General features: G+C 52.2%; 4 protein-coding genes across 4 annotated transcripts; 1 reads left to right on the top strand and 3 right to left on the bottom strand.

The window, feature by feature from the left end:
- Nucleotides 1-25: 25 nt before the first annotated feature.
- LOC137673959 (feather keratin 1-like) lies at nucleotides 26-1,760 on the bottom strand. Its single transcript, XM_068419022.1, has 3 exons — nucleotides 1,710-1,760; nucleotides 731-883; nucleotides 26-367 (listed from the first exon to the last, which is right to left on the bottom strand). Exons 1-3 carry the CDS (start codon nucleotides 1,758-1,760, stop codon nucleotides 26-28), a joined length of 546 nt encoding a protein of 181 aa, XP_068275123.1.
- A 5,542-nt stretch (nucleotides 1,761-7,302) lies between these two features.
- Nucleotides 7,303-9,037, bottom strand: LOC137673958 (feather keratin 1-like). Its single transcript, XM_068419021.1, has 3 exons — nucleotides 8,987-9,037; nucleotides 8,008-8,160; nucleotides 7,303-7,644 (listed from the first exon to the last, which is right to left on the bottom strand). Exons 1-3 carry the CDS (start codon nucleotides 9,035-9,037, stop codon nucleotides 7,303-7,305), a joined length of 546 nt encoding a protein of 181 aa, XP_068275122.1.
- A 1,808-nt stretch (nucleotides 9,038-10,845) lies between these two features.
- LOC137673586 (feather keratin 1-like) lies at nucleotides 10,846-11,624 on the top strand. Its single transcript, XM_068418478.1, has 2 exons — nucleotides 10,846-10,910; nucleotides 11,294-11,624. The coding sequence occupies exon 2, from the start codon at nucleotides 11,304-11,306 to the stop codon at nucleotides 11,622-11,624; it is 321 nt and encodes a 106-aa protein (XP_068274579.1). The 5' UTR covers nucleotides 10,846-10,910; nucleotides 11,294-11,303.
- An 11,822-nt stretch (nucleotides 11,625-23,446) lies between these two features.
- On the bottom strand, nucleotides 23,447-23,767 carry LOC137673691 (feather keratin 1-like). The gene has a single exon (XM_068418651.1). The coding sequence runs from the start codon at nucleotides 23,765-23,767 to the stop codon at nucleotides 23,447-23,449; it is 321 nt and encodes a 106-aa protein (XP_068274752.1).
- Between the last annotated feature and the right edge of the window lie 4,222 nt (nucleotides 23,768-27,989).

Here is a 27,989-nt window from a genome sequence, read left to right as displayed (position 1 = left end):
TTTCCCAGGGCCATCGCCAGCAGCTTTAGCAGGGGAAGCACCTCCTGCCACAGTAGCCGCTGCCAATGCCACAGAGGCCAAGGCCCCCGAGGCCAAAGCCCCCAGAGTTGATGGGCACTCCCTCAGAGCTGAGGATGCTGCCAACAGCAGCAGAGGTGGAGGATCCCACGGCGGTGTTCTGTGGGAAGGAGCTGAGGATGGGTCCGGGCAGGGTCACCACCACAGGGGAGGGCTGGATGACAACGGTGGAGTCCTGGCACTGCCTGACACAGGGCTCATTGCAGCTGTTGGCCAGCGGGGTGGGGCCGCAGGGCTGGCATGGCAGGCATGTGTTGTAGCAGGACATGTTTTGGGAGTAGAGTTGCACCTGGGAGAGAGGGCAGGGGGAAGAAGAGCATGAGGAGTTGGTGAGGAGCAGCCTGTCACCCCACCACGACGAAGGCAAGGCACGAAGTGTAGATGAGAGTTGGTGTCTGTGTACAGAGGTCCACAGGCTTCCGCTTTCCCTCAAGAGCCCCGCCAAGAGTGAGCAGGCCCAGGGAGATGGCTTCCTACCCAAAGCTCAGGAGACACCTCAGCCAAGACCCAACCTCTCTCTAGGTCACACCTTCTGCGTGCTTCTCTCTCCCTTTGTCAGCAGTTCCAAGACCCCACATGGGACAAAGGGGCATGTATGGGCTGAGAAGCCTCAGAGGAGGCATCGAAGGAGGAGAAAGGGCTTCAGACTCACCTTGTTCTCAAGGAGATGGAGGCGAGAGGAGTGGATGAGAGAGTGAGGAGAAGGGGCCGCTTTTATACTGCTCCTGCACCGCCCCAGGCACACAGTCACTGCACATGGGCTGTAATTTTCCAGCAGACTCACCTCCAAAGAAAAATATCCGACCTAATGGCATCGGTTGAGTTTTGGTTTCCGTCAACGCTGCCATTTCATTTCCTCATTTCTGACATGCCCTCTAGGCCACGGAGGCTCCTTTCAAGTACCAGGGCGAGAAGCCCAAGGATTTCCCATGCAAGAACACATGAGTACAGGCAGAAGTCAAGGCCCAAGCAGACCCTCGTGGCATTGGGTTCTTCCTCACTACGTGAGGGGTGTGTTGGGGCTTGGGACAATGCCTTGTTCCTCCCACTCTCCTCACACCACCATACACTTTGGCTGCACACTTTGGACCCCGACCAGCAGGAAACACAATGGCCTGGCCACTTTTCCAAACACACTGACCATCCTGCAAGCCCGCCGAGCTGTCGGAATGCTGGGAAGAAGGTGAGGGTGATAGGAATGGCCATTAGGTCTTCCTGGAGCTGTGTAGTTGGGTAGAGGCCAGTGCTCAGGGCTTGTTTTCCTGGGACTGGGATGAAGCTGCCGTGGCTACAGGGGAATTCAGACCTGCGTGGACACGGGCCTGCAGACAGCACACAGTCCTGGCTTGGCCTCACACCAAAAGGCTGACACACAGAGAATCCAAAATTAGAGCGTGACTTGCTATGCGTAGGGAGAGTCTATCCCAGGAAGCTTGCCTACTGAAGGCGTTCCCTTGCCCTCCTGGGACGCGTCCCAGCTGCTTCCATGTCTGCAGGGCAGGGAAGTGCATGGCTCCTTGATGTACTGTTTTTGTGCCCTTCTGAGCACATCCCCTCCCTGAGCCTTCTCAGGCACGTGGCACTGCAGTGTCCTGCCGGCCCTCAGTCCTTGGGGAGCTGGAGGACCTTACCTCTGCAATGGTGCTGGTTTCTGCTTCAGGCTGAGGAGGCCTTTGGGGCATGGGAGGGGAGGCACGCTGAAGCCCAAATGCCATGAGAAGACATATCGCTTGACCCCCAGGGATGAGTCCTAAGCAGTGGGGAGATGCTTTCTGCAAGCCTTTCTTTCCCTCCACGGAATATTCAGGAGATGTCCTCACCACAGCCTGGTCTCTTTGGCCAGGAAGATGAGGCCTGTGCATCTGTTCCCTTCCACCCCCCATGACAGTCCCGTCTGCCCGTGCCTCCAGGCTCTCGACCTCCCCCTGAACAGCAGCACAGCTGTCTGCTGTATCAACGTCCTCCTCCCCCAAGTGGCGTGTCATGTGCAGACTTGCTGAGAGTGTAATCCTTGCAACCGTGCAGGTCATTAAAAAAAGGGTTGAACAATACTGACCCTAGTGTGGATCCCTGCAGTGCACCAAGAGTGACTGGCCACCAGCTGGACTGCATGCCACTTGTCACAACTCCTGGAAGCCACCAGCCATGCCAGATTTCAATCTCCTGCCCTGTGCTCTTCCCTAGCCTGTATTTCATCAGTTGGTCTGTCAGGATTGTTACAGGAGACAGCGTCAAAAGCCTTGGTTAGATGAGATTAACAACATTTGCTGGACTTCTCTCACCCACAAGAGCCAGGCATGTCATCAAAGAGAGCTGTGAGGTTGGTCAGGACTGCTTTCCCCTCCGTAAATCCAGAAATCCATTCATCCATCCATCCATCCATCCATCCACTCCCAATCAGCTTCTTGTCCTTTCATCTTGGGAAATGGCTTCCAGGATGATTTGCTCCATCACCTTTGCAGGAATAGAGGTGAGACAGATGAGCCTGTCATTCCCTGGCTCCTCCGTTGTGCCCTTCCTGAAGACAGGAGGCCCATTGTCTTTCTTCCAGTCCTCATATGCATTCCATGACTGCTGTGACTTTCAAAGGGAGTTGAGAGCGACCTTGTAGGGACACCATGTGAGTCCAATCTGTGTAAATGTTCGCACACCTGATCCTCGTCTGCTGTGGGTAAGTCTTTTCTGCTGCAGATGTTCTGAGGAATATCAGGAGCTGGATCTTTCGACATCAAATGCTACCAGGAAAGACCAAGGCCAAGAACCCTTGGAGTACCTCGACGTTTCGTGTTTCCCCTGTCATCAGGGAAGCTGCCCTGTTCAATGCTGGGGTTGTCTTTGCCCAAGCCTTGCATTTGCTAGTGAGCCACCTGGAAGATGACCTTCTTCTTGACCTCCATGTGCTTTACCCGATTCAACGCCAGATGGGTTTTGGCTTTGTTAACACCAACCGTGCATACTCAGAGAGCCTGACAAATGTTCTCCGCAGAGCAACGGGCATCAAGAGGAAGAGAGCTGAAACGTTAGCAGAGCCTGTCTGCCCAGGGGTGCAACGGGCAGTTACTGTTGGAGCGAGCGGAGAGAGAGGGAGGAGAGAGAAGCCCGTGGCATGTCCTCAAGGAAGACAAGCCTTTGGGTGCTCTACTGACGTGTGGTATGGGGCAGAGTTGGGCCTCTTCCTGCAAGGGAGATGCAAGCAACTGCCCTTCACTGCCCCAAGCCAAGATCCCCTGCCCGCACAGGACCCCTCCCTCACTTAGGAGGCATCTTGTTCCCCAAATGACATGGTCTTGCTCAGGATATCCTTTGTCTTCTCATGCAGGCACATGAAAGGAGGCTGCATGGCAGAGCAGGCATGTCAGAAATGAGGAAAGAAAATGGCAGCGTTGACGGAAAGCAGAACACAAGCTGTGCCATTAGGTAGGATATTTTGTGGTGGAGGTGAGTCTGCTGGAAAATTACAGCCCGTGTGCAGTGAGTGTGCGCCTGGGGTGGTGCGGGAGCAGTATAAAAGCGGGCCCCCTCTCCTCACTCTCTCATCCACTCCTCTCGCCTCCATCTCCTTGAGAACAAGGTGAGTCTGAAGCCCTTTCGCCGCCTCCTCGTGGTCCTGCTCCCTCTTCTGGATTTCTCAGCACATACTTGCCCCTTTGTCCCATGCAGGGTCTTGGAGCTGCTTGTCACGGGAGAGGGAAGGGGGCCGGAGGTGTGTCATGGCTGGGTCTTGGCTGAGGTGTATCCTGAGTGATGGGCTAGGAAGGCTTCCCCCTGGGCTTGGTTGGTCATGGCAGGGCTCGTTTGAGGGGAAGAAGGCCGTGTGTCTCCCTGTGCAGTCTCTAACTCTTGCCTGCAGCTCATGTCTCGGCTCCCTCGTGGTGGTGTGACAGGATGCTCCTCACCAACTCCTCATGCTCTTCTTCCCCCTGCCCTCTCTCCCAGGTGCAACTCTACTCCCAAAACATGTCCTGCTACAACGCGTGCCTGCCATGCCAGCCCTGCGGCCCGACCCCTCTGGCCAACAGCTGCAATGAGCCCTGTGTCAGGCAGTGCCAGGACTCCACCGTTGTCATCCAGCCCTCCCCTGTGGTGGTGACCCTGCCCGGCCCCATCCTCAGCTCCTTCCCACAGAACACCGCCGTGGGATCCTCCACCTCTGCTGCTGTTGGCAGCATCCTCAGCTCTGAGGGAGTGCCCATCAACTCTGGGGGCTTTGGCCTCGGGGGCCTTGGCCTCTGTGGCATTGGCAGCGGCCTCTGTGGCAGGAGGTGCTTCCCCTGCTAAAGCTGCTGGTGATGGCCCTGGGAAAGGCCCCAGGGACCCATAAGATGGTACTGGACTGGGGACAGAGCATCGGCTTGTTGCTTCCAGAAGAGCTGAGCAACCCCAGCACCCCTTGCAGAAGGACGGGGTCAGCCTGGGCTCTTGGAAAGCACGGCCCATGCCTCCCTTTCCCCTCTTCCACTCTCTCCTCTCCCTCCTCTTTCCTTGTTCTCTTGTGCTCCCCTCTGAGCCCCACAGAGCCAACCTAGGGAGGACCTGCTGGCCATCCTCCCTCTGTGGGGAGACAGATGGCCACCTGGCAGGATCTCTGCCACTGCCATGGGATGCAGACTCTTGTCTGCCCCTGGTGCTCTGTGTTCTGGTCCCTCCACTTGGATCGACCTCATACCCCTTTTTTTGACTCATTAAAGTTCTGCTGCATCCCAGCTCGTACATTTGCATCTTCCTTTCCTCTGCAGACGCTCTCCCAAGATGCCCAGGGAGATGTTGCTCTGGGGTAGTTGTGGGAGGGGGGTGTTGGGGATGGGTGTGCAGGGATTGTCAGCACAGGTTTGCATTGAGTATTCTTAGTTGTGACTTGGGTGTGACCTCTGGTTTCTAAAGTTCTCGGCCTACGTGGGCTCTAGTGGGCTAGAATGACCCGATGTAGTTCAGTCACTACCATCCCTTTGTTGTGTACACCTTTTGTTTTTGCTTGGTAAGCTCAACATTGTGAAGCAAGTAGTGAGGAGGAGGAGGCATGAATGTGTTATTGACAAGGCAGAGGCAATACCTTCTCAGAAAAGCCTAGGAGAACCTGTCCTAGCCACAACACTGAGATTTAGAGTTGCGGGGTGAGGAGAAGACGAGGTGGAAAATAAAAGCATGAGAAGAGTAAGGAACACACTGCACTGCCACAACATCTCTGTGAAAACATTGTCCGAAGAGCTGGGGGCCACAGATCTTGTGGTCTTCTAGCTGGTGCAGCGATGCTTTTTGCAATCTTTTGTTTCCTTCCACATAGCATTCAGGAGAGCTCCTGCACACTGCCTGTCTCCTTGACTGGGAGGCTGAGCCCCTCCTCCTCATTGCTGGCCTTATCGCCAGTGGGCAGAGGCATAAACAGGCGGTCCTGGGACCACAGGATCATAGTGTAATCAAGTTGGAAAGGACCTCCAGAGGTCATTGGGCCCAGACCCTTGCTCCAAGCTCAGTCAGCCATGAGCGTCCAAGGAGGGTTACTGCATAACCGCCCCAGGCAGCCTGTTGCACTGCTGGACTTTCCTCTTCGTAAGTACCGTTTCCCTTCAGCCGTGTCCAAACCTCTCATCTTTCAATGTGAGCCTGTTGTCTCTAGTCCTCCAGCCACGCACTGCCACAGTGTTGAGTCTGGATCTGTCTTCTGGGGGAGCTCACCAGAGCTACTGCAAAGCTGCTCTTAGGTCTCCCACCAAAGTCTTCTCTTCATGCTCAGCAAGCCTCGTGGCCTCAGCCTTTCATCCCGAACCAAGCGCTCCATCTTCTCACCATCCTGGACACCCTGTGCTGAACTCTCCACTTGGTCAAGGTCTTGCATTACATCTTTCTTGTCTGAAAGCAGTGGTTTAGATGCCATCAGATGAGTACTGAGCAGAGCGGGATAGTCAGTACCCTCTGTCTCCTAACTGAGGTCCTGCTCCTATTGCCTAGGATGCTGATGGAAGTCCTTGGCGTTGAGGAACAGTGCTGGGAGTCGCACTTGTTTTGATGGGGTTACTGCAAAAGCAGCTTTGCTGGGCCTGCTTTTTGGCTGCTGCTTCTCAGGGGCTGAAGGATTCGTGGGAAGACAGGGCTGGTTGCTACCAAGCCAGCTGCTGATCAGGGCTCTGGGTGGGTATGTATCATCTTGCCCCGCTGTGTGCTGCAGCAGTTCAGCTGCTCTTCTTCCTCAGCTGCCAGTCTTTCTGCAGTCTTTGCTGCTGGTCACCGCAGTGCTTTGGGGAGCTCCTGGACAGTGGTTTGAGACACTCAGCCCGTACCCACTGCCTCTTCTCCTGCCCTGAGTCTCTCCCTAGTCCCCTCTCTCCTGAAACTTTCCCAGGAAGTCCTGGGCACAGGCAGGGAAGGAGCAGGGCAAGGAGGACACGCACTGCCTGTGGGTCTGTGTGCTGTGTTGACTAGCACTAAGCACCCACCAGCTGTTCTCTCGGCTGTCCGAGTGGGATGAGGGGAGAATGGGAAGAGCAAGAGAGCGAAATACCCTTGGGTGGAGATGAGGAGAGTTGAAGAGAGGAAGGGGCAAATGAGAAAAAAGCAAGTGACGCAAAGGCAATCAGCCAGCCCCTTGCACCAGCAAACTGATGCTCAGCCATCTTCTGAAGAAGAAGTACTTTGGAAAGACTGCCCACAGTCTTTATGTTAACAAGCATTGTTTTAACAAGCACTCCACAACGATCTCCCAAAACCTCCTCCCAAAAACCACCCCTGAGAAACGTCTGTCTCGCTGTGCATTTTGGGAGGGTGTCTGCAGGGGAAAGGATGATGCAAAGGCACAGGCTGGGATGCAGCAGAACTTTAATGAGTCAAAAGAGGGAAAGGAGGTCGCTCTGAGTGGAGATCTCGGTGCAGGGAATAGCAGGGGCAGAGAAGAGTCCGCAAGCCATGGCTGTGGCAGAGATCCCACGAGGTGTCCATCTGCCTGTCCCACAGAGGGAGCAGGGCCAGCATGTCTTCCCTAGGCTGGCTCTGTGGGGCTCAACAGCCCAGGGGAGCACAAGAGAACAAGGAAAGAGGAGGGAAAGGAGAGAGTGGAAGAGGGGAAAGGGAGGCATGGGCCGTGCTTTCCAAGAGCCCAGGCTGACCCCGTCCTTTTGCAAGGGGTGCTGGGGTTGTTCAGCTCTTCTGGAAGCAACAAGCCGATGCTCTGTCCCCAGCCCAGTACCATCTTATGGGTCCCTGGGGCCTTTCCCAGGGCCATCGCCAGCAGCTTTAGCAGGGGAAGCACCTCCTGCCACAGTAGCCGCTGCCAATGCCACAGAGGCCAAGGCCCCCGAGGCCAAAGCCCCCAGAGTTGATGGGCACTCCCTCAGAGCTGAGGATGCTGCCAACAGCAGCAGAGGTGGAGGATCCCACGGCGGTGTTCTGTGGGAAGGAGCTGAGGATGGGTCCAGGCAGGGTCACCACCACAGGGGAGGGCTGGATGACAACGGTGGAGTCCTGGCACTGCCTGACACAGGGCTCATTGCAGCTGTTGGCCAGCGGGGTGGGGCCGCAGGGCTGGCATGGCAGGCATGTGTTGTAGCAGGACATGTTTTGGGAGTAGAGTTGCACCTGGGAGAGAGGGCGGGGGGAAGAAGAGCATGAGGAGTTGGTGAGGAGCAGCCTGTCACCCCACCACGACGAAGGCAAGGCACGAAGTGTAGACGAGAGTTGGTGTCTGTGTACAGAGGTCCACAGGCTTCCGCTTTCCCTCAAGAGCACCGCCAAGAGAGAGCAGGCCCAGGGAGATGGCTTCCTACCCAAAGCTCAGGAGACACCTCAGCCAAGACCCAGCCTCTCTCTGGGTCACACCTTCTGCGCGCTTCTCTCTCCCTTGGCCAGCAGTTCCAAGACCCCGCATGGGATAAAGGGGCATGTATGGGCTGAGAAGCCTCAGAGGAGGCGGCGAAGGAGGAGAAAGGGCTTCAGACTCACCTTGTTCTCAAGGAGATGGAGGCGAGAGGAGTGGATGAGAGAGTGAGGCGAAGGGGCCGCTTTTATACTGCTTCTGCACCGCCCCAGGCACACAATCACTGCACAGGGGCTGTAATTTTCCAGCAGACTCACCTCCAAAGAAAAATATCCGACCTAATGGCATCGGTTGCGTTTTGGTTTCCGTCAACGCTGCCATTTCATTTCCTCATTTCTGACATGCCCTCTAGGTCACGGAGGCTCCTTTCAAGTACCGGGGTGAGAAGCCCAAGGATTTCCCATGCAAGAACACATGAGTACGGGCAGAAGTCAAGGCCCAAGCATACCCTCATGGCACTGGGTTCTTCCTCACTACGTGAGGGGTGTGTTGTGTCTTGGGACAATGTCTTGTTCCTCCCACTCTCCTCACACCACCATACACTTTGGCTGCACACTTTGGACCCCGACCAGCAGGAAACACAATGGCCTGGCCACTTTTCCAAACACACTGACCATCCTGCAAGCCTGGTGAGCTGTGGGAATGCTGGGAAGAAGGTGAGGGTGATAGGAATGGCCATTAGGTCTTCCTGGAGCTGTGTAGTTGGGTAGAGGCCAGTGCTCAGAGCTTGTTTTCCTGGGGCTGGGACGAAGCTGCCGTGGCTACAGGGGAATTCAGACCTGCGTGGACACGGGCCTGCAGACAGCACACAGTCCTGGCTTGGCCTCACACCAAAAGGCTGACACACAGAGAATCCAAAATTAGAGCGTGACTTGCTATGCGTAGGGAGAGTCTATCCCAGGAAGCTTGCCTACTGAAGGCGTTCCCTTGCCCTCCTGGGACGCGTCCCAGCTGCTTCCATGTCTGCAGGGCAGGGAAGTGCATGGCTCCTTGATATACTGTTTTTGTGCCCTTCTGAGCACATCCCCTCCCTGAGCCTTCTCAGGCACGTGGCACTGCAGGGTCCTGCTGGCCCTCAGTCCTTGGGGAGCTGGAGGAACTTACCTCTGCAATGGTGCTGGTTTCTGCTTCAGGCTGAGGAGGCCTTTGGGGCATGGGAGGGGAGGCACGCTGAAGCCCAAATGCCATGAGAAGACATATCGCTTGACCCCCAGGGATGAGTCCTAAGCAGTGGGGAGATGCTTTCTGCAAGCCTTTCTTTCCCTCCACGGAATATTCAGGAGATGTCCTCACCCCAGCCTGGTCTCTTTGGCCAGGAAGATGAGGCCTGTGCATCTGTTCCCTTCCACCCCCCATGACAGTCCCATCTGCCCGTGCCTCCACGCTCTCGCCCTCCCCCTGAACAGCAGCACAGCTGTCTGCTGTATGAACGTCCTCCTCCCCCAAGTGGCGTGTCATGTGCAGACTTGCTGAGAGTGTAATCCTTGCAACCGTGCAGGTCATTAAAAAAAGGGTTGAACAATACTGACCCTAGTGTGGATCCCTGCAGTGCACCAAGAGTGACTGGCCACCAGCCGGACTGCATGCCGCTCGTCACAACTCCTGGAAGCCACCAGCCATGCCAGATTTCAATCTCCTGCCCTGTGCTCTTCCCTAGCCTGTATTTCATCAGTTGGTCTGTCAGGATTGTTACAGGAGACAGCATCAAAAGCCTTGGTTAGATGAGATTAACAACATTTGCTGGACTTCTCTCACCCACAAGAGCCAGGCATGTCATCAAAGAGAGCTGTGAGGCTGGTCAGGCCTGCTTTCCCCTCCATAAATCCAGAAATCCATCCATCCATCCATCCATCCATCCATCCATCCACTCCCAATCAGCTTCTTGTCCTTTCATCTTGGGAAATGGCTTCCAGGATGATTTGCTCCATCACCTTTGCAGGAATAGAGGTGAGACAGATGAGCCTGTCATTCCATTGTGCCCTTCCTGAAGACAGGAGGCCCATTGTCTTTCTTCCAGTCCTCATATGCATTCCATGACTGCTGTGACTTTCAAAGGGAGTTGAGAGCGACCTTGTAGGGACACCGTGTCAGTCCAATCTGTGTAAATGTTCGCACGCCTGATCCTGGTCTGCTGTGGGTAAGTCTTTTCTGCTGCAGATGTTCTGAGGAATATCAGGAGCTGGATCTTTCGACATCAAATGCTACCAGGAAAGACCAAGGCCAAGAACCCTTGGAGTACCTCGACGTTTCGTGTATCCCCTGTCATCAGGGAAGCTGCCCTGTTCAATGCTGGGGTTGTCTTTGCCCAAGCCTTGCATTTGCTAGTGAGCCACCTGGAAGAAGACCTTCTTCTTGACCTCCATGTGCTTTACCCGATTCAACGCCAGATGGGTTTTGGCTTTGTTAACACCAACCGTGCATACTCAGAGAGCCTGACAAATGTTCTCCGCAGAGCAACGGGCATCAAGAGGAAGAGAGCTGAAACGTTAGCAGAGCCTGTCTGCCCAGGGGTGCAACGGGCAGTTACTGTTGGAGTGAGCGGAGAGAGAGGGAGGAGAGAGAAGCACGTGGCGTGTCCTCAAGGAAGAAAAGCCTTTGGGTGCTCTACTGACGTGTGGTATGGGGCAGAGCTGGGCCTCTTCCTGCAAGGGAGATGCAAGCAACTGCCCTTCACTGCCCCAAGCCAAGATCCCCTGCCCGCACAGGACCCCTCCCTCACTTAGGAGGCATCTTGTTCCCCAAATGACATGGTCTTGTTCAGGATATCCTTTGTCTTCTCATGCAGGCACATGAAAGGAGGCTGCAAGGCAGAGCAGGCATGTCAGAAATGAGGAAAGAAAATGGCAGCATTGACGGAAAGCAGAACACAAGCTGTGCCATTAGGTAGGATATTTTGTGGTGGAGGTGAGTCTGCTGGAAAATTACAGCCCGTGTGCAGTGAGTGTGCGCCTGGGGTGGTGCGGGAGCAGTATAAAAGCGGGCCCTTCTCCTCACTCTCTCATCCACTCCTCTCGCCTCCATCTCCTTGAGAACAAGGTGAGTCTGAAGCTCTTTCGCCGCCTCCTCGTGGTCCTGCTCCCTCTTTGGGATTTCTCAGCACATACTTGCCCCTTTGTCCCATGCATGGTCTTGGAGCTGCTTGTCACGGGAGAGGGAAGGGGGCCGGAGGTGTGTCATGGCTGGGTCTTGGCTGAGGTGTATCCTGAGTGATGGGCTAGGAAGGCTTCTCCCTGGGCTTGGTTGGTCGTGTCAGAGCTCGTTTGAGGGGAAGAAGGCCGTGTGTCTCCCTGTGCAGTCTCTAACTCTTGTCTCCAGCTCATGTCTCGGCTCCCTCATGGTGGTGTGACAGACTGCTCCTCATCAACTCCTCATGCTCTTCTTCCCCCGTCTTCTCTCGCAGGTGCACCTCTAGTCCCAAAACATGTCCTGCTACAACGCGTGCCTGCCATGCCAGCCCTGCGGCCCGACCCCGCTGGCCAACAGCTGCAATGAGCCCTGTGTCAGGCAGTGCCAGGACTCCACCGTTGTCATCCAGCCCTCCCCTGTGGTGGTGACCCTGCCCGGCCCCATCCTCAGCTCCTTCCCACAGAACACCGCCGTGGGATCCTCCACCTCTGCTGCTGTTGGCAGCATCCTCAGCTCTGAGGGAGTGCCCATCAACTCTGGGGGCTTTGGTCTCGGGGGCCTTGGCCTCTGTGGCATTGGCAGCGGCTACTGTGGCAGGAGGTGCTTCCCCTGCTAAAGCTGCTGGCGATGGCCCTGGGAAAGGCCCCAGGGACCCATAAGATGGTACTGGACTGGAGACAGAGCATGGGCTTGTTGCTTCCAGAAGAGCTGAGCAACCCCAGCACCCCTTGCAAAAGGATGGGGTCAGCCTGGGCTCTCAGAAAGCACAACCAATGCCTCCCTTTCCCCTCTTCCACTCTCTCCTTTCCCTCCCCTCTACTTGTTCTCTTGTGCTGTTATCCCCACAAAGCCACCCTATGGAAGACCTGCTCCCTCTGTGGGGGAGGCAGATGGCCACCTGGTGGGATCTCTGCCACAGCCATGGGATGCAGACTCTTGTCTGCCCCTGGTTCTCTGTGTTCTGGTCCCTCCACTTGGATCGACCTCATATCCCTTTTTTTGACTCATTAAAGTTCTGCTGCATCCCAGTCCATGCTTCTGTGTCATCATTCTCTCTTCAGGCACCCTCCCAGTGTACCCAGGGTGAGGTATATTGCTCAGGGGAGGGTGTTTTGGGGGGTTTTAGTGACTGCCTGGAGCAGTGACTGTTAACACAGGCTTGCTTTGAGTTTTCTCAGTCATGCACTGTGTGACTCTGTGTTTTATAAATTTCTCTGCCTATCTGGGGCTGGATAGAATGACCCGACTCAGTTCAATGACCATAGCTACTCGAAAGCTGCTTTTAGGTCTCCCACCAAAGCATTCTCTTCTCCATGCTCAGCAATCCCCACACCCACAGCCTCTCCTCACCATCCTGTCCACCCTCCAGTGAACTAGCTCCACTTGGTCAAGGTCTTTCTTGTATTACAGCCCCAAAGTTGACAGCATTCTAGATGCCATCAGGCGAGTGCAGAGCAGAGTGGGATCATCACTCACATCGATCTCCTGGCTACACTCTTGCTCACAGAATCCAGGTTTTTGATGAGAGTCCTGGGAGGTTGAAAACTTGCACATGAGTCAGCAATGTTCCCTTGCAGCCTAGAAAGCCAATCGTATCATGGACTGCATTGAAAGAAGCATGGCCAGCAGGTCTAGGGAGGTAATTCTCTGCTTCTAGTCCACTCTCGTTAGACCCCACCTGGAGTACTGCATCCAGTCTGGGGTCCCCAGTACAGAAAAGAGATGGCCCTGTTAGAGCAGCTCCAGAGAAGGGCTCCAAAAATGATGAGAGGGCTGCAACGCTCTCTGATGAAGAAAGGCAGAGGGAGTTGGGGTTTTTCATCCTGGAGAAGAAAAGACTCTCAGGAAACCTTGTTGCAGCCTTTCCATATATAAAAGGGACTTATAAGGAAGTCAGAGAGAGACATTTAATCAAAGCCTGCAGTGACAGGACAAGGAGTCACAGTTTAAAACTCAAGTAAGGTAGATGAAGTTTGGAAATAAGGAAGAAATTTATTATGATGAGGGTGGTGAGACACTGGGAAAGGTTGCCCAGAAAATGGTGGGATGCCTCATCATTGGCATTGGAAGTGTTCAAGGCCAGGCTTGATGGAACCTTGAGTAGTGTGATGTAGTGACAGATGTTCCTGCCCATGGCAGGGGGATTGGACTAGACGATCTTTGAAGGTCTCTTCCAACCAAACCAATTCTATGATTGTATGATAATATGGTTCTAGTATAAGGCAGCCCACTGCACTCTGTTCCTCCCTTTGAGAATGCTATAGTTAGGATGGGTGATCCTGGTGTCTCCTGGGACACTTCAGGTCATTAAGGGAGAGATGCAACATATAGATGGGCTCACGACCGAATGGTGGACTCAACCACGGACTCTATTGCACAGGTTGTCCATGACTGTGAAACATGTGCCGCAATTAAGCAAGCAAAATGTTTAAAACCTTTGTGGTATAATGGGCGGTGGCTGAAATATAAATATGGGGAGACCTGGCAGATTGAGTATATCACACTCCCTCACACCCACCAGGGCAAATGCTACGTGCTTACCATGGTGGAAGCAGCCACTGGATGGCTGGAAACATATTCTGTGCCCCACAGCACTACCCGAAACACTGTTCTGGGCCTTGAAAAGCAAATCTTGTGGTGACACGTCACACCAGAAAGAATTGAGTTGGACAGTGGGACTCATTTCAAAAACAATCTCATAGGCAACTGGGCCAAAGAGCATGGCATCAAGTGGGTATATCATGTCTCTGGTAAAACTGAACGATACAATGGGCTATTAAGAATTACCCTGGAATGAATGGGTGGTGGAAGCTTTAAAAACTGGGGTAAGCATTTGGCACAAGCTACCTGGTTAGTTAACACCAGGGGATCTATCAACCGAGCTGGCCCTGCTCAGTCAGACCTTTTAAATATGGTAGAAGGGGATAAAGTCCCCGTGGTGCATGAAAGGAATTTATTAGGGAAAACTGTCTGGGTCCTTCCTGCTTATGGCAAAGGCAAACCCATCTGTGGGATCTCTTTCGCTGAAGGGCCTGGTTGTACTTGGTGGGTGATACTGAAGGTTGTCTCCCTGAAGGTGATCTAATTCTGTGTGAGAATACTTAATTCTGAACTGTATGTTGTTAATTGCTACATAATACTAACAGTGTTCAATAAGTGTCTTTCAGTTAATGCAGTGGTGATGAGACTGGAGCTAGCTTCATCAAGTGGCATCCAGTAAGCTCCTTGAGACTGACATCTTTAACCTGCACCCCATGGGCACAAACCATGAGAAATCTCATACCATCTCTGCTGCAATGAGAGACTGCTATGCCAGATGGAAACCCGCAATCATGAACTTGATGAACGTAACTGACTTTTTGTATAGACAGATGAATTTTAGAATCATAGAATCATAGAAATGTTTTTTTGTTGGAAAGGACCTTTAAGATCATCGAGTCCAACTGTTAACCCAGCACTGCCAAGCCCACCACTAAACCATATTCCTAAGCACCACATCTCCACGGCTTTTAAATCCCTCCAGGGATGGTGACTCCACCACTTCCCTGGGCAGCCTGTTCCAGTGCTTGACAACCCTTTTGGGGAAGATATTTTCCTTGATCTCCAATCTAAACCTCCCCTGGCACAAATTGAGGCCATTTCCTCTCGTCCTATCACTTGTTCCTTGGGAGAAGAGACCGACCCCTGAGGAGAAGGAACACGCCTCCACAAAATCCAATGTGAATCAAAGTGAAGATGCTTTATTAAGCATAGGCTGTTCCTTTTATACATTTTGTACTTTCCCTGGCTGTAAGCATGTGCATTGCTACTGGTTAATAATACTAAACATATTCTTCTTTGATGTGTTGATTGGTCACTGCTCTGCCACTGGTCCTTCCTTAATTGGCTCCATCAGTTCTTGTTTCTTCTCCTCTGTGTTCGGCTTCCACCGGCTACTCCCTCAATTCTTGTTTGCTCAGCTACTGTTTTTCCTCATCTCTCCAAGGTCGGCTTGTTGACACTAGCTACATGAATCTTCTCACGCAGCTAGGCCTTCACTCCATACTCTCATACTTCTGGCTCATTACATGACCATTCTGCTTCAAAAACCCCTCTACATTTCCCCCTTTCTTTTCTTGAGCCAGAAAGGCCGTGTTTATTGTCCGCTGCAGGGCCCTTTGCAAGCAGGAGAATAAACACGGTAATACAAGGATGATAATACAAATCACAAACAATCCCATCAATAACATTTTAATCAATCCGACCAGCCACCCTCCAATTCCCAAATTACCCAACCAGTCATCTAGGAACCCATGCTGTTTCCGTATTTTCTGTGTGGCATCCATGAGCTCTTTGATCTGCTTATGAATTGACCTGGAATGATCGTTCAGATCCATGCAACACATCCCATCAAACTCCTGACATCCGTGACCGTGCACTAATAATAAAAAATCTATAACAGCTCTATTTTGTAAGGTAGCATGTCGAATACTATCTACATCATTGGCTAATGTTCCTAAAATTCTAGAAGTTTGATCAGCTCTTTTTGCAACCCAGCAAGCTAAATTTCGCAATTGTGTTAGTTCTTGTGCAGCAGCCACACCCGGTGCAAAAATAGAAGAAAGAACTACTTTGGTCCTAGACCATAGTTCTACCTCATCTTTACATTCTTTCCCTAAGGTAGTGACACTTCTTTTAATCTTGTGTAGGTTAGTGTGGTTTAATATGACCTTTCGTGTAGGCATTAGTAAGCTTAATTTACCTATGGTACACGGACCTCCCAGTTTTTTACTGGCCAGCCCTGGCCAAGCCCTATCTCCACAAATTAGGAATAAACCTTCTGGTAATTTTCTAGGCATGGCCAAATCTGGCGCTGTCTCTGTTCGACTGCGCCCTACGTTTGCACACCAGATAGATTCATTTTGCCACAATGGATTACTGGGTGTGACATTTTGTAATCTCTTTATGTTGTTCTGATAAATGTTTGATCCCTCTGTGTAACTGAAAAACACACAGGATTCTGCCTCTAAAGTTCCTAGGATGTCAAGGTCTTTTGGCTCTAAGGGACTGACAGGCAAGCTATCGTCCCATAAATCCCAATGTTCGCCACATTTCATTGCATTCTCACAGAGGTTCTGTTTCAGCACATTCAACCCTGCCACTATCTCCTTACTTTCAGATCTGTTTAAGGGGACCCCCACTAGAAATGTATGAAAGGGTTGTTCAGGCTGAGCTAAGGAGGCACAAAACTGCGTCTGGTTCAAGCTCCGCATCAGAGTCACCCAAACGTTGTGACTCCCCTTCCACGGTGTCGGTGGAAGGACTATCGGTTGATGACCTTTTGTCAGGTCCAGGATCCAAAGCAGGCTTAACACAGAAAAAACAACCCCTTGCTTCATCATGACTGCGCCTTTTGCTCCCTTTTCTATACCTCCCACGCAAACCTTTTTTCACACTTCCCGCAGTCAGGGCACTGGATCTCTCGAGAGGTCAGTGTTCCGAGGCAGATCCTGAGTTGGCTCCTGTAGTTCAGGTTGTTTTTGTAGCCACGGCTTCACCCACTTAGCTGGTACCCATTTGGCTCCTGTATCTGTAACAACACATGCATACCCTCGACCCAACGTTATTAATTTCATTGGACCTTCCCACACACCAGTCACCCCATTTTTTACCATCACTTTGGCTTGTTCCTGTTCTTTCTGAAAAGCCTCCATACCTCCCTTTAACCCTGCACCATGTTTTACTGCTGGAGGTACAGAGTAGTCCTGTGGCAAGCGTAAAAAGTTTAGTACATAAAGCGCTTTACACAACCTGTCAGGAGGAGATAGCCCTGGCTCTCCCCCTTTTTGTTTTTGTAAAAGGTGTTTCAGAGTTTGATTCATGCGCTCCACAATAGCTTGTCCCGTTGGTGAATGTGGGACACCTGTTACATGCGTTATACCCCACAGTTGGAAAAAGTCCTGTGTGGCACGTGCCACATAGCCTGGGCCATTGTCCGTTTTAATCGTCTGTGGAATGCCCAGGGCTGCAATAGCAGAACGCATGTGTCGTTGAACGTGTTTGCTGGATTCGCCTGTTTGTGCTGTAGCCCAGGTAGCAAGGGAGAAACAGTCAACACTCACGTGGACATATTTCAGCCGTCCATATTCGGGGATGTGTGTTACATCCATTTGCCATATCTCCAACGGTCCAGTACCGCGGGGGTTGACACCAGGTGCTAAACCACCCCCAAGATGTTGACAGTCTGGACAGGACTGGACTATCCCACATGCATCTGCACTGTGTAGCCCAAACTGACGCCGCAGTACCTTAGCAGATTGATGGAAAAAGGCATGGGATCGTTGTGCTTGAGCGAAGCGATCAATTGAAGGCGCAGCCCAGGCAGGTGCAACAAGTTTGTCTGCCCGAGCATTGCCTTCAGCTAAGCCTTCCAGGAGTCCTGTGTGACTACAGATATGTGTGATGAAATATGGATGCAGTCGCTCTGTCAGCAAAAGCCATAATTCATGAAAAAGTTGGTATAGTTGTTCATTAGCTATCTCTTTGAGCAGAGCACACTCCTTCCTCTGGGAATGTATGTGCCCAGGCCACATACATTTGACACATTGTCGGTGAATTTTTCATTCCCTGTGGTAACACAACCCAATGATAGCGTTTCATAGGTGCAGCTTTGTTCACTGATGGCACCGAAAAAGCAAATTTCTGACAGTCATCAGGGTGCAAAGGGATGGTGAAGAAACAATCTTTTAAGTCAATGATTAAAATGTCCCAATCTTTAGGGATCATATTGGGGGATGGGAGCCCTGGTTGTAGGGTTCCCATATCATCCATGACCTCATTGATTTTTCGAAGGTCATGTAACAAACGCCATTTGCCACTTTTTTTTTGGAATAGTAAATATTGGGGTGTTCCATGGGCTTGTTGTGGGCTCAATATGACTTTTTTCCAGTTGCTCCTGTACCAAGCTTTCAAGGTGGGCGATTTTTTCTGCAGACAGCGGCCATTGATCAACCCAAACTGGAGTTTCTGTTTTCCAGGTTAGTTTTAGGATTGGTCGCCCTTCATCAATGGCTGCCTCTAAAAACCCTCACTGTTAGTTACCAAACGTGCCTCTAATTGACTTAATGCATCTCTCCCCAGTAAACAAATGGGGACAGGCATCACATATGGTCTTACTGTACAGGTACTCCCATCCTGCAATTTGCAACAAATCACATTTGTACTGATTTTAGTGGTCTGTATTCCCCCGACCCCCAAAATGGGCGTAGGGGGGATCTCCAATGGCCACGAATGAGGCCACGCTGCTTGACTGATTATTGTAACGTCTGCTCCAGTATCAATCAGCATAATGACCACGCAAGTTTTCCCACCAGGTTCTTTTAGTGTTACCCGTTCTGTTGGTTTTGCCTTGCTGATATCCATTGCCAGATAAATGTCAGCCTGGCCTGTTGATCCAAAACCCCCAGCCCCTCTTATCTGATTCCCAGCTGTGGGCACAGCTGATTTAAAGGGGACCAGTTGTCCAATTTTTTCTCCTTTGGGTATATGAATTGGTGGCAGGGGGGTCCATACCATAATAGATATGACCCCTGTAAAATCGGCATCGATTATACTGGGTAAAACGAAAAGACCTTTTCGGGTCGTAGAGGATCGCCCGATAAGTAAGGCACTCAACCCGTGACCCAGTGGGCCTTTCATATCGGTGGGTATACATTGTACTTGCGGGTCTATCAGAGTCACCTCTACTGCTGTGGCAATGACCACCCCAGCACTCCCTCTTGTGGTGGCGGCGACGCCATCCAGGCAGCCCTGGTGGAAGACCTGTTTTGTGTCATCGCGCTGGGTCTCCTCGCGCTCGCCCCCCCAGTTTCCCAGCTTAGTGAATCTAGATCGGCATTCATCTGCACGGTGACCGTATTTCCGGCAGCGATTGCAGGTCCCCACAAACTCGTGACTTTTTACTCGGCATTGAGCCTTAAGGTGTCCCGGTTTGCCATAGTTGTAACATTTTGGTCCCCGATCGCCTCTCCCTGATCGTACTAGAGGTTTCACCGCAGCCGCAAAGGCTGACGCCATGTATCCTGCTGTTTCTTCCGTTGTTCCTACGCGCTCACACGCATCCATCATTTCTGCCAGGCTAGAATTTTTGGGTAATGTCTGTAAAATGCGCTTACAAGTAGGATTAGCATTGTCGACTGCCAACGACATTAGCAACGCCTCTCGAGCTACGTCGGTCAGCGATGCCCTTTCCAATGCTTCACGCAATCTTTCTAAAAATGTCATATAAGGCTCAGATGGACCTTGCCTTATTTTTTGTATAGGCAGGAATTACTTTCCCATCTTCTGGGAGGGTTTTAAAAGCCTCTTGGGCTAAGGTGGCAGTAAGTGCCAAGGCTTCTGGTCTAAGTCGTGCCTGTCGTTGTGGATCACTAAACTGCCCTTCTCCCACCAGTTGGTCAAATGTTATCCCTAAAAGTGGATCATTATCTCCCCTCCCCAGGTTTTCCACCACTGCAGCCTGTGCTGTGTCATGCCACCTCGTCCACCACAAGAGTTCCTGCATCGGGGTTAAAATCATCGCCATCAATTGCTTAAAATCAAAAGGTGTTAAAAGCGTAGACATAAAGATACTATTTATAAATGCTTGGGTATAAGGTGCATGCAACCCATTTTGTTGTACCGCTTTCCGTGCCTCCTTAACAATCTCCCACTGTAATCCTACCCAGCGTGGTGGTTCTCTCTGATTTCCCAAAATAACTGGGAAAGCTGTGGGCAGAATTTCCCCCTCCACTAGCGCATTCTGTATAACTCCTCGCCACCGTAATCACAGATCGTCTCCTCCCCCGTCCCCCATGACAGAGTGCATACCAACATTCCCATCCATGTTTCTCATGCGGCTAGTCCCAGCCGCCTCAGCACCCCCCCCAGCCCCCCTGGCCCCCCTGCGTAAGCGTTCCCTTTCTTCGTCTCTCCTCTGCTCCTCCTTATGTTGTCGCTCAGTTAAGGTCATCTGTCTTTCCAGGTCTTGTAATTTTGCTAACAATTTTTCCGCCCAAGCCACCGGATCCTTAAATTTCCCTGGACCGCCGGCAGGCGATGGGGGAGACGACGGGGGCAAAGGGGGATTTTCATATTCGGCGCGATTTGTGAGATTGGCGGCTCGCGGAGGCTTGAAGGGTGGGGGGGTGGGCTCGGGCTGATGCTCATCAACCTCCATTTCCTCCGGTTTAGGGGGCTCCCCTGTTGGTTTAGGGGGTATTTCAATTTTCTCCTGCTCTTCTGGTGGTGCGGAGGGGGTTGAAAAAACCGGTATTGGCAGCTGACCAAAAACACGAAGACCTCTCGCCCCAGGGTTAACCTCTGTTGGACGCAGAGCCGTAAAAGCCCCTGCTGCAACAGCCCTCTCTGCTTTCATTTCTTGAAGAGCAGTAAGAACAGCCCTCCATGCAGTTGCCAGTTCTATTGCCTCCTTTTACCCACTGCTTATCGTGTCCCATAAACCCTTTCCAATATCTTCCCAAGTGTCCACCTTAAAAGCGCTCTGGGGGTCTGAAGGGAACCCATGCTCTCGACACCAAACTAAAAGTCTCCGGAGCAAATGCTCATCATATTTCACTCCTCTCTTAGAGAGGATATGTAGGAGAAGCCTTACTATCGCACTTTCTTCTTTCGAAATATTTTGGCCCATCTCCTTTTTCCCCCCGAACTTGCCGTCGATCAGTGTCCCATCGGGGTCACCATCTGAGGAGAAGGAACACGCCTCCACAAAATCCAATGTGAATCAAAGTGAAGATGCTTTATTAAGCATAAGCTGTCCCTTTTATACATTTTGTACTTTCCCTGGCTGTAAGCATGTGCATTGCTACTGGTTAATAATACTAAACATATTCTTCTTTGATGTGTTGATTGGTCACTGCTCTGCCACTGGTCCTTCCTTAATTGGCTCCATCAGTTCTTGTTTCTTCTCCTCTGTGTTCGGCTCCCACCGACTACTCCCTCAATTCTTGTTTGCTCAGCTACTGTTTTTCCTCATCTCTCCAAGGTCGGCTTGTTGACACTAGCTACATGAATCTTCTCACGCAGCTAGGCCTTCACTCCATACTCTCATACTTCTGGCTCATTACATGACCATTCTGCTCCAAAAACCCCTCTACAGACCCCCACCTCGCTACACCCTCCTTTCAGGCAGTTGTAGAGAGCGAGAAGGTCTGCCCTCAGCCTCCTCTTCTCCAGGATAAACACCCCCAGGTCCCTCAGCCGCTCCTCATCACACTTGTGCTCTAGACCCTTTACCAGCTTCATTGCCATTATATGGACACTCTCCAGCACCTCAAGGTCTTTCTTGTAGTGAGGGGCCAAAAACAGAACCCAGTATTCAAGGTACGGCCTCACCAGTGCCAAGTACAGAGGGATGATCACTTCCCTTGTTCTGCTGGCCACACTATTTCTGATACAAGCCAGGATGCTGTTGGCCTTCTTGGCCACATGGGCACAGTGCTGGCTCATATTCAGCTGCCATCGAATAACTTCCCCGTTGTTTTTCCACCAGGCAGCTTTCCAGCCACTCTTCCCCCAGCCTGTAGCGTTGCATGGGGTTGTTGTGACCCATGTGCAGGACCCAACACTTGGCCTTGTTGAACCTCACACAGTGGCCTCGGCCCATTGATCCAACCTGTCGAGATCCCTCTGCAGATCCTTCCTACCATCAAGGAGATCAACACTCCCACCCAATTTGTTGTCATCTGTGTACTTACTGAGGGTGCACTCGATCCCCTGGTCCAGATCATTGATGAAGATACTAAACAGAACTGGCACCAGTACTGAGCCCCGGGAACACCACTTGTGACCGGCCACCAACTGGATTTAACTCCATTCACCACAACTCTTTGGGCCCAGCCATCCAAGCAGTTTTTACCCAGTGAAGCATACGTATGTCCAAGCCATAAGCAGTCAGTTTCTCCAGGAGAATGCTGTGGGAAACAGTGTCAACGGCTTTACTAAAGTCCAGGTAGACAACATGCACAGCCTTTCCCTCATCCAGTGAGAGGGTCATCTTGTCATAGAAGGAGATCAGGTTAGTCAAGCAGGACCTGCCTTTCATAATCCCATGCTGACTTGTCCTGATCGCCTGGTTATCCTGTATGTACCGCATGATGGCACTCAAGATGATCTGCTCCATAACCTTCCCTGGTACTGAGGACAGACTGACAGGCCTGTAGTTCCCCGGATCCTCCTTCTGACCCTTGTTGTAGATGGGTGTCGCATTTGCTAATGAACAGTCACCTGGGACCTCCCTGGTTAGCCAGGACTGCTGATAAATGATGGAAAGTGGTTTGGTGAGCACTTCTGCCAGCTGTCTCAGTACCCTTGGGTGTATCCCATCCAGCCCCATAGACTTTATAAACTAGTAGACATATAGACATTATAAACTAGTAATATCTGTATATATTTGAAAATGTAAAAAAAATGTAGTGATCTGAGCATGACATAAATGGTATGGAATAAGGTGTGGAATGTCCTGGTTTGGACTGAAACAGAACCAATTCTCCTTTTGGTGATTTTTCCTTTCAGCTAAGTCTCTTTTAAGTAACTGCACTTTCTGAAACTAACTGCGTGTTTTCCAGACAGTGTCTGCTTCTAGGACTGACAGTGCTCTAAGTTTATAATTATTACTGAGGTACCAGTAGGAATGGTATGCAGAAAGGCTCTTGCTTGCACTTGCTGAGGGTACAGCACTTGCTGAGAGTGGAGAAGAGAATGCTTTGGTAGGAGACTGAAAAGAAGCTCTTGAGTAGCTATGGTCATTGAGCTGTGTTGGGTAACTCTTCCAGCCCCAAACAGGTAGCGAAATCTCAAAAGCAGAGCGTCACCCTAAGTATGGCTAAGTATACTCAAAGCAAGCCTGTATTAACAATCACAGCAGTACCACCCCCAAAATATCTTTCCCAGAACCACCCCGAGCAATATGTGTCTCCCTGGGTATCTTCAGAAAGTGTCTGCAGGGAATAGGATGACACAGAAGCATGGACTAGGATGCAGAAGAATTTTAATGAGTCAAAAGAGGGAAATGAGGTCAATCAGAGTGGGGTCCCAGTACAGAGAGCACCAGGGGCAGAGAAGAGTCTGCACCCCATGGCTGAGGCAGAGATCCCACCAGGTGTCCATCTGCCTGTCCCACAGAGGGAGCAGGGCCAGCAGGTCTTCCCTAGACTGGCTTTGTGGGGCTCACAGCCCAGGGGAGCACAAGACAACAAGGAGACGGGAGGGAAAGGAGAGAGTGGAAGAGGGGAAAGAGAGGCATGGGTTGTGCTTTCTGAGAGCCCAGGCTGACCCCATCCTTTTGCAAGGGGTGCTGGGGTTGCTCAGACTCTCCGAAAGCAACAAGCCGATGCCCTGTCCCCTGCCCAGTACCATCTTATGGGTCCGTGGGGGCCTTTTCCAGGGCCATTGCCAGCAGCCTTAGCAGGGGAAGCACCTCCTGCCACAGTAGCCGCTGCCAAAGCCCCCGAGGCCAAGGCCCCCGAGGCCAAAGCCCCCAGAGTTGATGGGCACTCCCTCAGAGCTGAGGATGCTGCCAACAGCAGCAGAGGTGGAGGATCCCACGGCGGTGTTCTGTGGGAAGGAGCTGAGGATGGGTCCAGGCAGGGTCACCACCACGGGGGAGGGCTGGATGACAACGGTGGAGTCCTGGCACTGCTTGAAACAGGGCTCATTGCAGCTGTTGGCCAGCGGGGTTGGGCCGCAGGGCTGGCATGGCAGGCACTGGTTGTAGCAGGACATGTTTTGGGACTAGAGTTGCACCTGGGAGAGAGGGCTGGGGGAAACAGAGCGTGAGGGGTGGGTGTTGAGTATCCTGTCAGCCTACCAAAGGTAGACTCTTTCCCTCAGCCCAAAAGAGCCCTCCAAGTAAGATGAAGCCCAGGGAGGTCCCCACCTAGCCCACAGCTCAGGAGACAGACCTCAGCCAAGCCCCAGAATCTCTCCATGCCCCACTGTCTGCCCTCTTCCTTATCCCAAGCAAGCAGCTCCAAAACCCAGCGCAGGACAAAGGGGCAATATGTGCTGAGAAATATCAGAGGAGCAGAGGAGAAGGAGGAGGAGGAGGAGGAGGAGGAGGAGGAGGAAGACAAGAAAGGGTCCAAGCTCACTGTGTTCCCAAGGAGATGGAGGCGAGAGGAGTGGATGAGAGAGTGAGGAGAAGGGCCCGCTTTTATACTGCTCCTGCATCACCCCAGGGCCACAGTCACTGTATGCGGGTAGTAATTTTCCAGCAGACTCACCTCCAAAAGAAAATATCTGACCTAATGGCACAAGTTGTGTTTTGTTTTCCGTCAATGCTGCCATTTCATTTTCTCATTTCTGAAATGACCATTAGGCCACAGAAGCTATTTTGAAATATTGGGGTGAGAGGCCCAATAATTTCCTGAGCAGGATCATGTTGGTACAGGCAGAAGATGTACCCCCGAGTGCTGGGAGGTGTCTGTGCAGACAGAGGACATAGGTCTGGGGAAATCTGGTAAGATGAGATCAAGCCCCTGTGCAGGAAGGCGGGCATATCTTCCCACCAATGCTGTCCTCTCCTGGGTGCCCAAAGGCTTCTGTGAATGAGGACATGCTGCATCCTTCTCCCTCCCTGACTGCCTCCCTGCTCCCTCCAGCAGTCGTGGGTCATTGCCTCTGAACCCAGGTGGGCTGTACTACTCTTTTCAAATGCCTTTTCCCAATGAAAGCTTCTCCTTCCTGGAGACATTTGCTGGTTTCTTTGGCAAAGTCACCCCCTCTCATGGCAGTCTCTGGGGGTCCCCAAGCAGTGCCTTCAGCATGCTTGTGGAAGGAGAACATTGCCCTCATGAACCCTGTGATTCCTCAACAAGCCCTGGAGAGTTGTGCCCCTCTCCCCTCACTACATGAAGGGTGTGTGGAGGCTTTGGACAGCGCTTTGTTTCTCCCACTCTCCTCACACGACTGTGCACTTGGACCATATGCTTTGGACTCTGACCAGCGGGAGACACAAAGTCCTGGCCACTTTTCCAAAACACGCTGGCCATCCTGCCACTCCCCAAGCTCTGGGAATGCTGGCAAGAAGGTCAGGCTGAGGGCAATGGCCATTGGGGCTGCCTGGAGCTGTGTACTTGGCTGCAGCCCAGTGCTCAGAGACAGTTTTCCGAGGGCCGTGATGGAGCTGCCCTGGCCAGAAAGGAATTCAGCCCTGCGTGGGACACCAGCCTGCAGACAGCATGCACTCCTGGCTCGGCCTCATGCCAAAAGGCAGACACATGGACAATCCAACATTGGAGTGTGACTCGTCATGCGTAGGGAGTCTATTCCAGGAATCTTGCCTACTGAAGGCGTTCCTTTGCCATCTTGGGACAGGTCCCAGCTGCCTCTATGCCTGCAGGGCAGGGGTGCATTGACTCTCTGAAGTAGCCTGAGAGCTGGTTTTGTACCCAAGGCCCTTCTGAGCACATCCCCTCCCTGAGCATCCTCAAGCACGTGGCACTGCAGGGTCCTGACAGCTCTCACTCCATGGGGAGCTGGGGCTAGTTTCTTTGCCTCTCCAATGGTGCTCGGTTGTCCCTCAAGCTCAGGAGGCCTTTGGGACATGGGAAAGAGGCATGCTTAAGTACTAATGCCATGAGAAGATATATCGCCTGAGACCCAGGGATGAGTCCCAACCAATGGGTAGATGCTTTCTGCAACTCTTTCTTGCATCTATTCCCTTCCACCCTCCATGCCCCTCTCCAAGACTGACCATGCCCCCACGGGCAGATCTACCCAGATGAGGTGTGAGGGCTCTACGATATAGCATAGTTCAGTCCCCAGTCCATACTGCTGCAAGAGGTTCTTCGTTTCCAGGGGCAGGACTTGCCATTTGTCCTTCTTAATGCCACGAGGCTCCTGTGGCCCAGTCCTCCAGCCAGTCTAGGTCTCCCTTTACAGTAGCTCTGTCCTGGAGCACATGAGCTGTCCACTTTTCTCAGGCAGGCCTTGATTTGATGCCCACCCACAGCTGGGAGGGCTTCCCCTCCTTCCTTCAACTCTTTCTGAGGGCACAGAAGCCTGGGAGAACATAAAGATGGAGAGAGAGACGTCATTGGCTCCCCTCAGCCGGCTCTCTGTCCACTCTTCAGGAAATCAGCTGCCCCAGTCAGCAGTGAGCCCACCTTGTCCTCTGTCACTCTTTGGCTACTCTTGCAGGGGTCCATCTTGCTCTTGATGGTTTTTCCCTGTTGCTCTTGATGCCCCTTGCAATATTCAAGGCAGGCTGAGCGTTGGCTTCCCTAACAGCATCCCAACATGTCTAGGAATTATTTCCAAATTCCTCCTTTGCAGCTCATCCCTCCTCCCACCTCCAGGATGCTTTCTTTTGACGTTGGTGCTCCGCCTTGTGTACCCATACTAGCCAAAGCCAGTCTGCTGAGACATCTGTTTGTTTTCCTGAGTGCTGGGCTGGAATGTCCTTCCTCTTGAGCCATGAAGTGCCTACGGTGCTGCCAGCTTTTCTGAGCTCTTTTGTGCTTCACAGCTGCCTCCACGGCATCCATTCTACCAGCTTCATTGCCCTTCTTTGGACTCGCTGCAGCACCTCAAGGTCTTTCTTGTAGTGAGGGGCCCAAAACTGAACCCAGCATTCGAGGTGCGGTCTCACCAGTGCTGAATACAGGGGGACGATCACTGCCCTAGTCCTGCTGGCCACACTATTTCTGATACAAGCCAGGATGCTGTTGACCTTCTTAGCACCTGGGCACACTGCTGGCTCATATTCAGCCAGCTATCAACCAACACCCCCAGGTCCTTACAGATCAACTGATGAAATACAGGCTAGGAAAGAGCACAGTGCAGGAGACTGAAATCTGGCATGGCTGCTGGTCTCCAAGGGTTGTGATGAGTGGCACGAAGGCCAGCTGGCAGCCAGTCTGGCTGGTGCACCACACAGGTCCAGACTGGGGCCAATTGTGTTTATGCCCTGTATGCAAAGTCCTGCAGTGGGGGAGAAAAACCTCCTGCGTCTCTACAGGTTGGGGCTGATGGGCTGACAGACAGCTTTGCAGCAGAGGACATGGGTCATGGAGTACACCATGTGGCAGCCCTGCACCCTTGCAGAAATTGCATCCATCAGCATCTGGGGCTGCATTAGGAAGTCATTCGCTATCAGATTGTGGAAGGTGATCCCTCTTCTTGGCTGAACACTAGCAAGACCAAAACTGCTGTCCAGTTTGTGGCTCCTCAGTATGAGAGGTGCACGGCCATACTGGTGCGAGCCCAGCAAAGGGCCATGGAGGCCATGAAGCGACTGGAGCCCCTGAAGCAGGAGGGGCTGCAAGAGGTGGGGTTTTTCACCCTGGAGAAGAGAAGGCCACAGGGCACGCCTCATAGCAATGGGTAAAAGAGCTGATGGGAGGCAGTCAAGAACAAAGAGCCAGGCGGTCCTGAGTTCTGCCCTGTGAAGGGACAACAGGTAATAGGCACATGACAAAACACGGGAAATCCCACAATAACACGGCTTCCTTAGTATGAGGCTGGTAAAGCACCATCTGCAGTTGCCATAGACAGATGGTGGTCTACCCTGTAGACCGACCATCCTTGTAGGTATTCAGAGCTTGGCAGGACTTGGCTGTGATCATCCTCTAAAGGCTGACCATGCTTTGGGCAGGGGCAGTTGGACTAGACAGTCTCCAGAGGCCCTTTCCAACTTAAAGGATCCTGCGGTTTGGAGGAATTTGGAAATAATAACTAGACTTGTTGGGATGCTGTTAAGAAAGTCAAAGTTCAGCCTGCCTTGAGTCTTGCAAGGGGCATCAAGAGCAACAGGGAAAACCATCTCAAGCAAGATGGACGCCTACAAGAGTAGCTAAAGACTAATAGAGGACAAGGGGGGCCCACTGCTGACTGGGGCAGCTGATTGCCTGCAGGGGCAGCCCACTTTCCTGCACAGAGGCTTGAACACAACGTTACCAGACCCATGTCCTCTGTCTGCACAGACACCTCTCAGGATTTGGGG

Source organism: Nyctibius grandis, chromosome 26, assembly GCF_013368605.1.
Source record: "Nyctibius grandis isolate bNycGra1 chromosome 26, bNycGra1.pri, whole genome shotgun sequence".
Taxonomy (NCBI): Eukaryota; Metazoa; Chordata; class Aves; order Nyctibiiformes; family Nyctibiidae; genus Nyctibius; species Nyctibius grandis.
This window is presented reverse-complemented; position numbering and strand designations above follow the sequence as displayed.

Bases quoted from the DNA above. Each gene is read 5' to 3' on its own strand.
- LOC137673959 (XM_068419022.1), bottom strand. From the start codon at position 1,760: ATGCCCCAAAGGCCTCCTCAGCCTGAAGCAGAAACCAGCACCATTGCA. The intron at 884-1,709 runs GTAAGGTCCTCC...CGATGCCATTAG, and splicing joins AAACCAGCACCATTGCAGAG to GTCGGATATTTTTCTTTGGA. The intron at 368-730 runs GTGAGTCTGAAG...CCTCTCTCCCAG, and splicing joins TCCATCTCCTTGAGAACAAG to GTGCAACTCTACTCCCAAAA.
- LOC137673958 (XM_068419021.1), bottom strand. From the start codon at position 9,037: ATGCCCCAAAGGCCTCCTCAGCCTGAAGCAGAAACCAGCACCATTGCA. The intron at 8,161-8,986 runs GTAAGTTCCTCC...CGATGCCATTAG, and splicing joins AAACCAGCACCATTGCAGAG to GTCGGATATTTTTCTTTGGA. The intron at 7,645-8,007 runs GTGAGTCTGAAG...CCTCTCTCCCAG, and splicing joins TCCATCTCCTTGAGAACAAG to GTGCAACTCTACTCCCAAAA.
- LOC137673586 (XM_068418478.1), top strand. From the start codon at position 11,304: ATGTCCTGCTACAACGCGTGCCTGCCATGCCAGCCCTGCGGCCCGACC.
- LOC137673691 (XM_068418651.1), bottom strand. From the start codon at position 23,767: ATGTCCTGCTACAACCAGTGCCTGCCATGCCAGCCCTGCGGCCCAACC.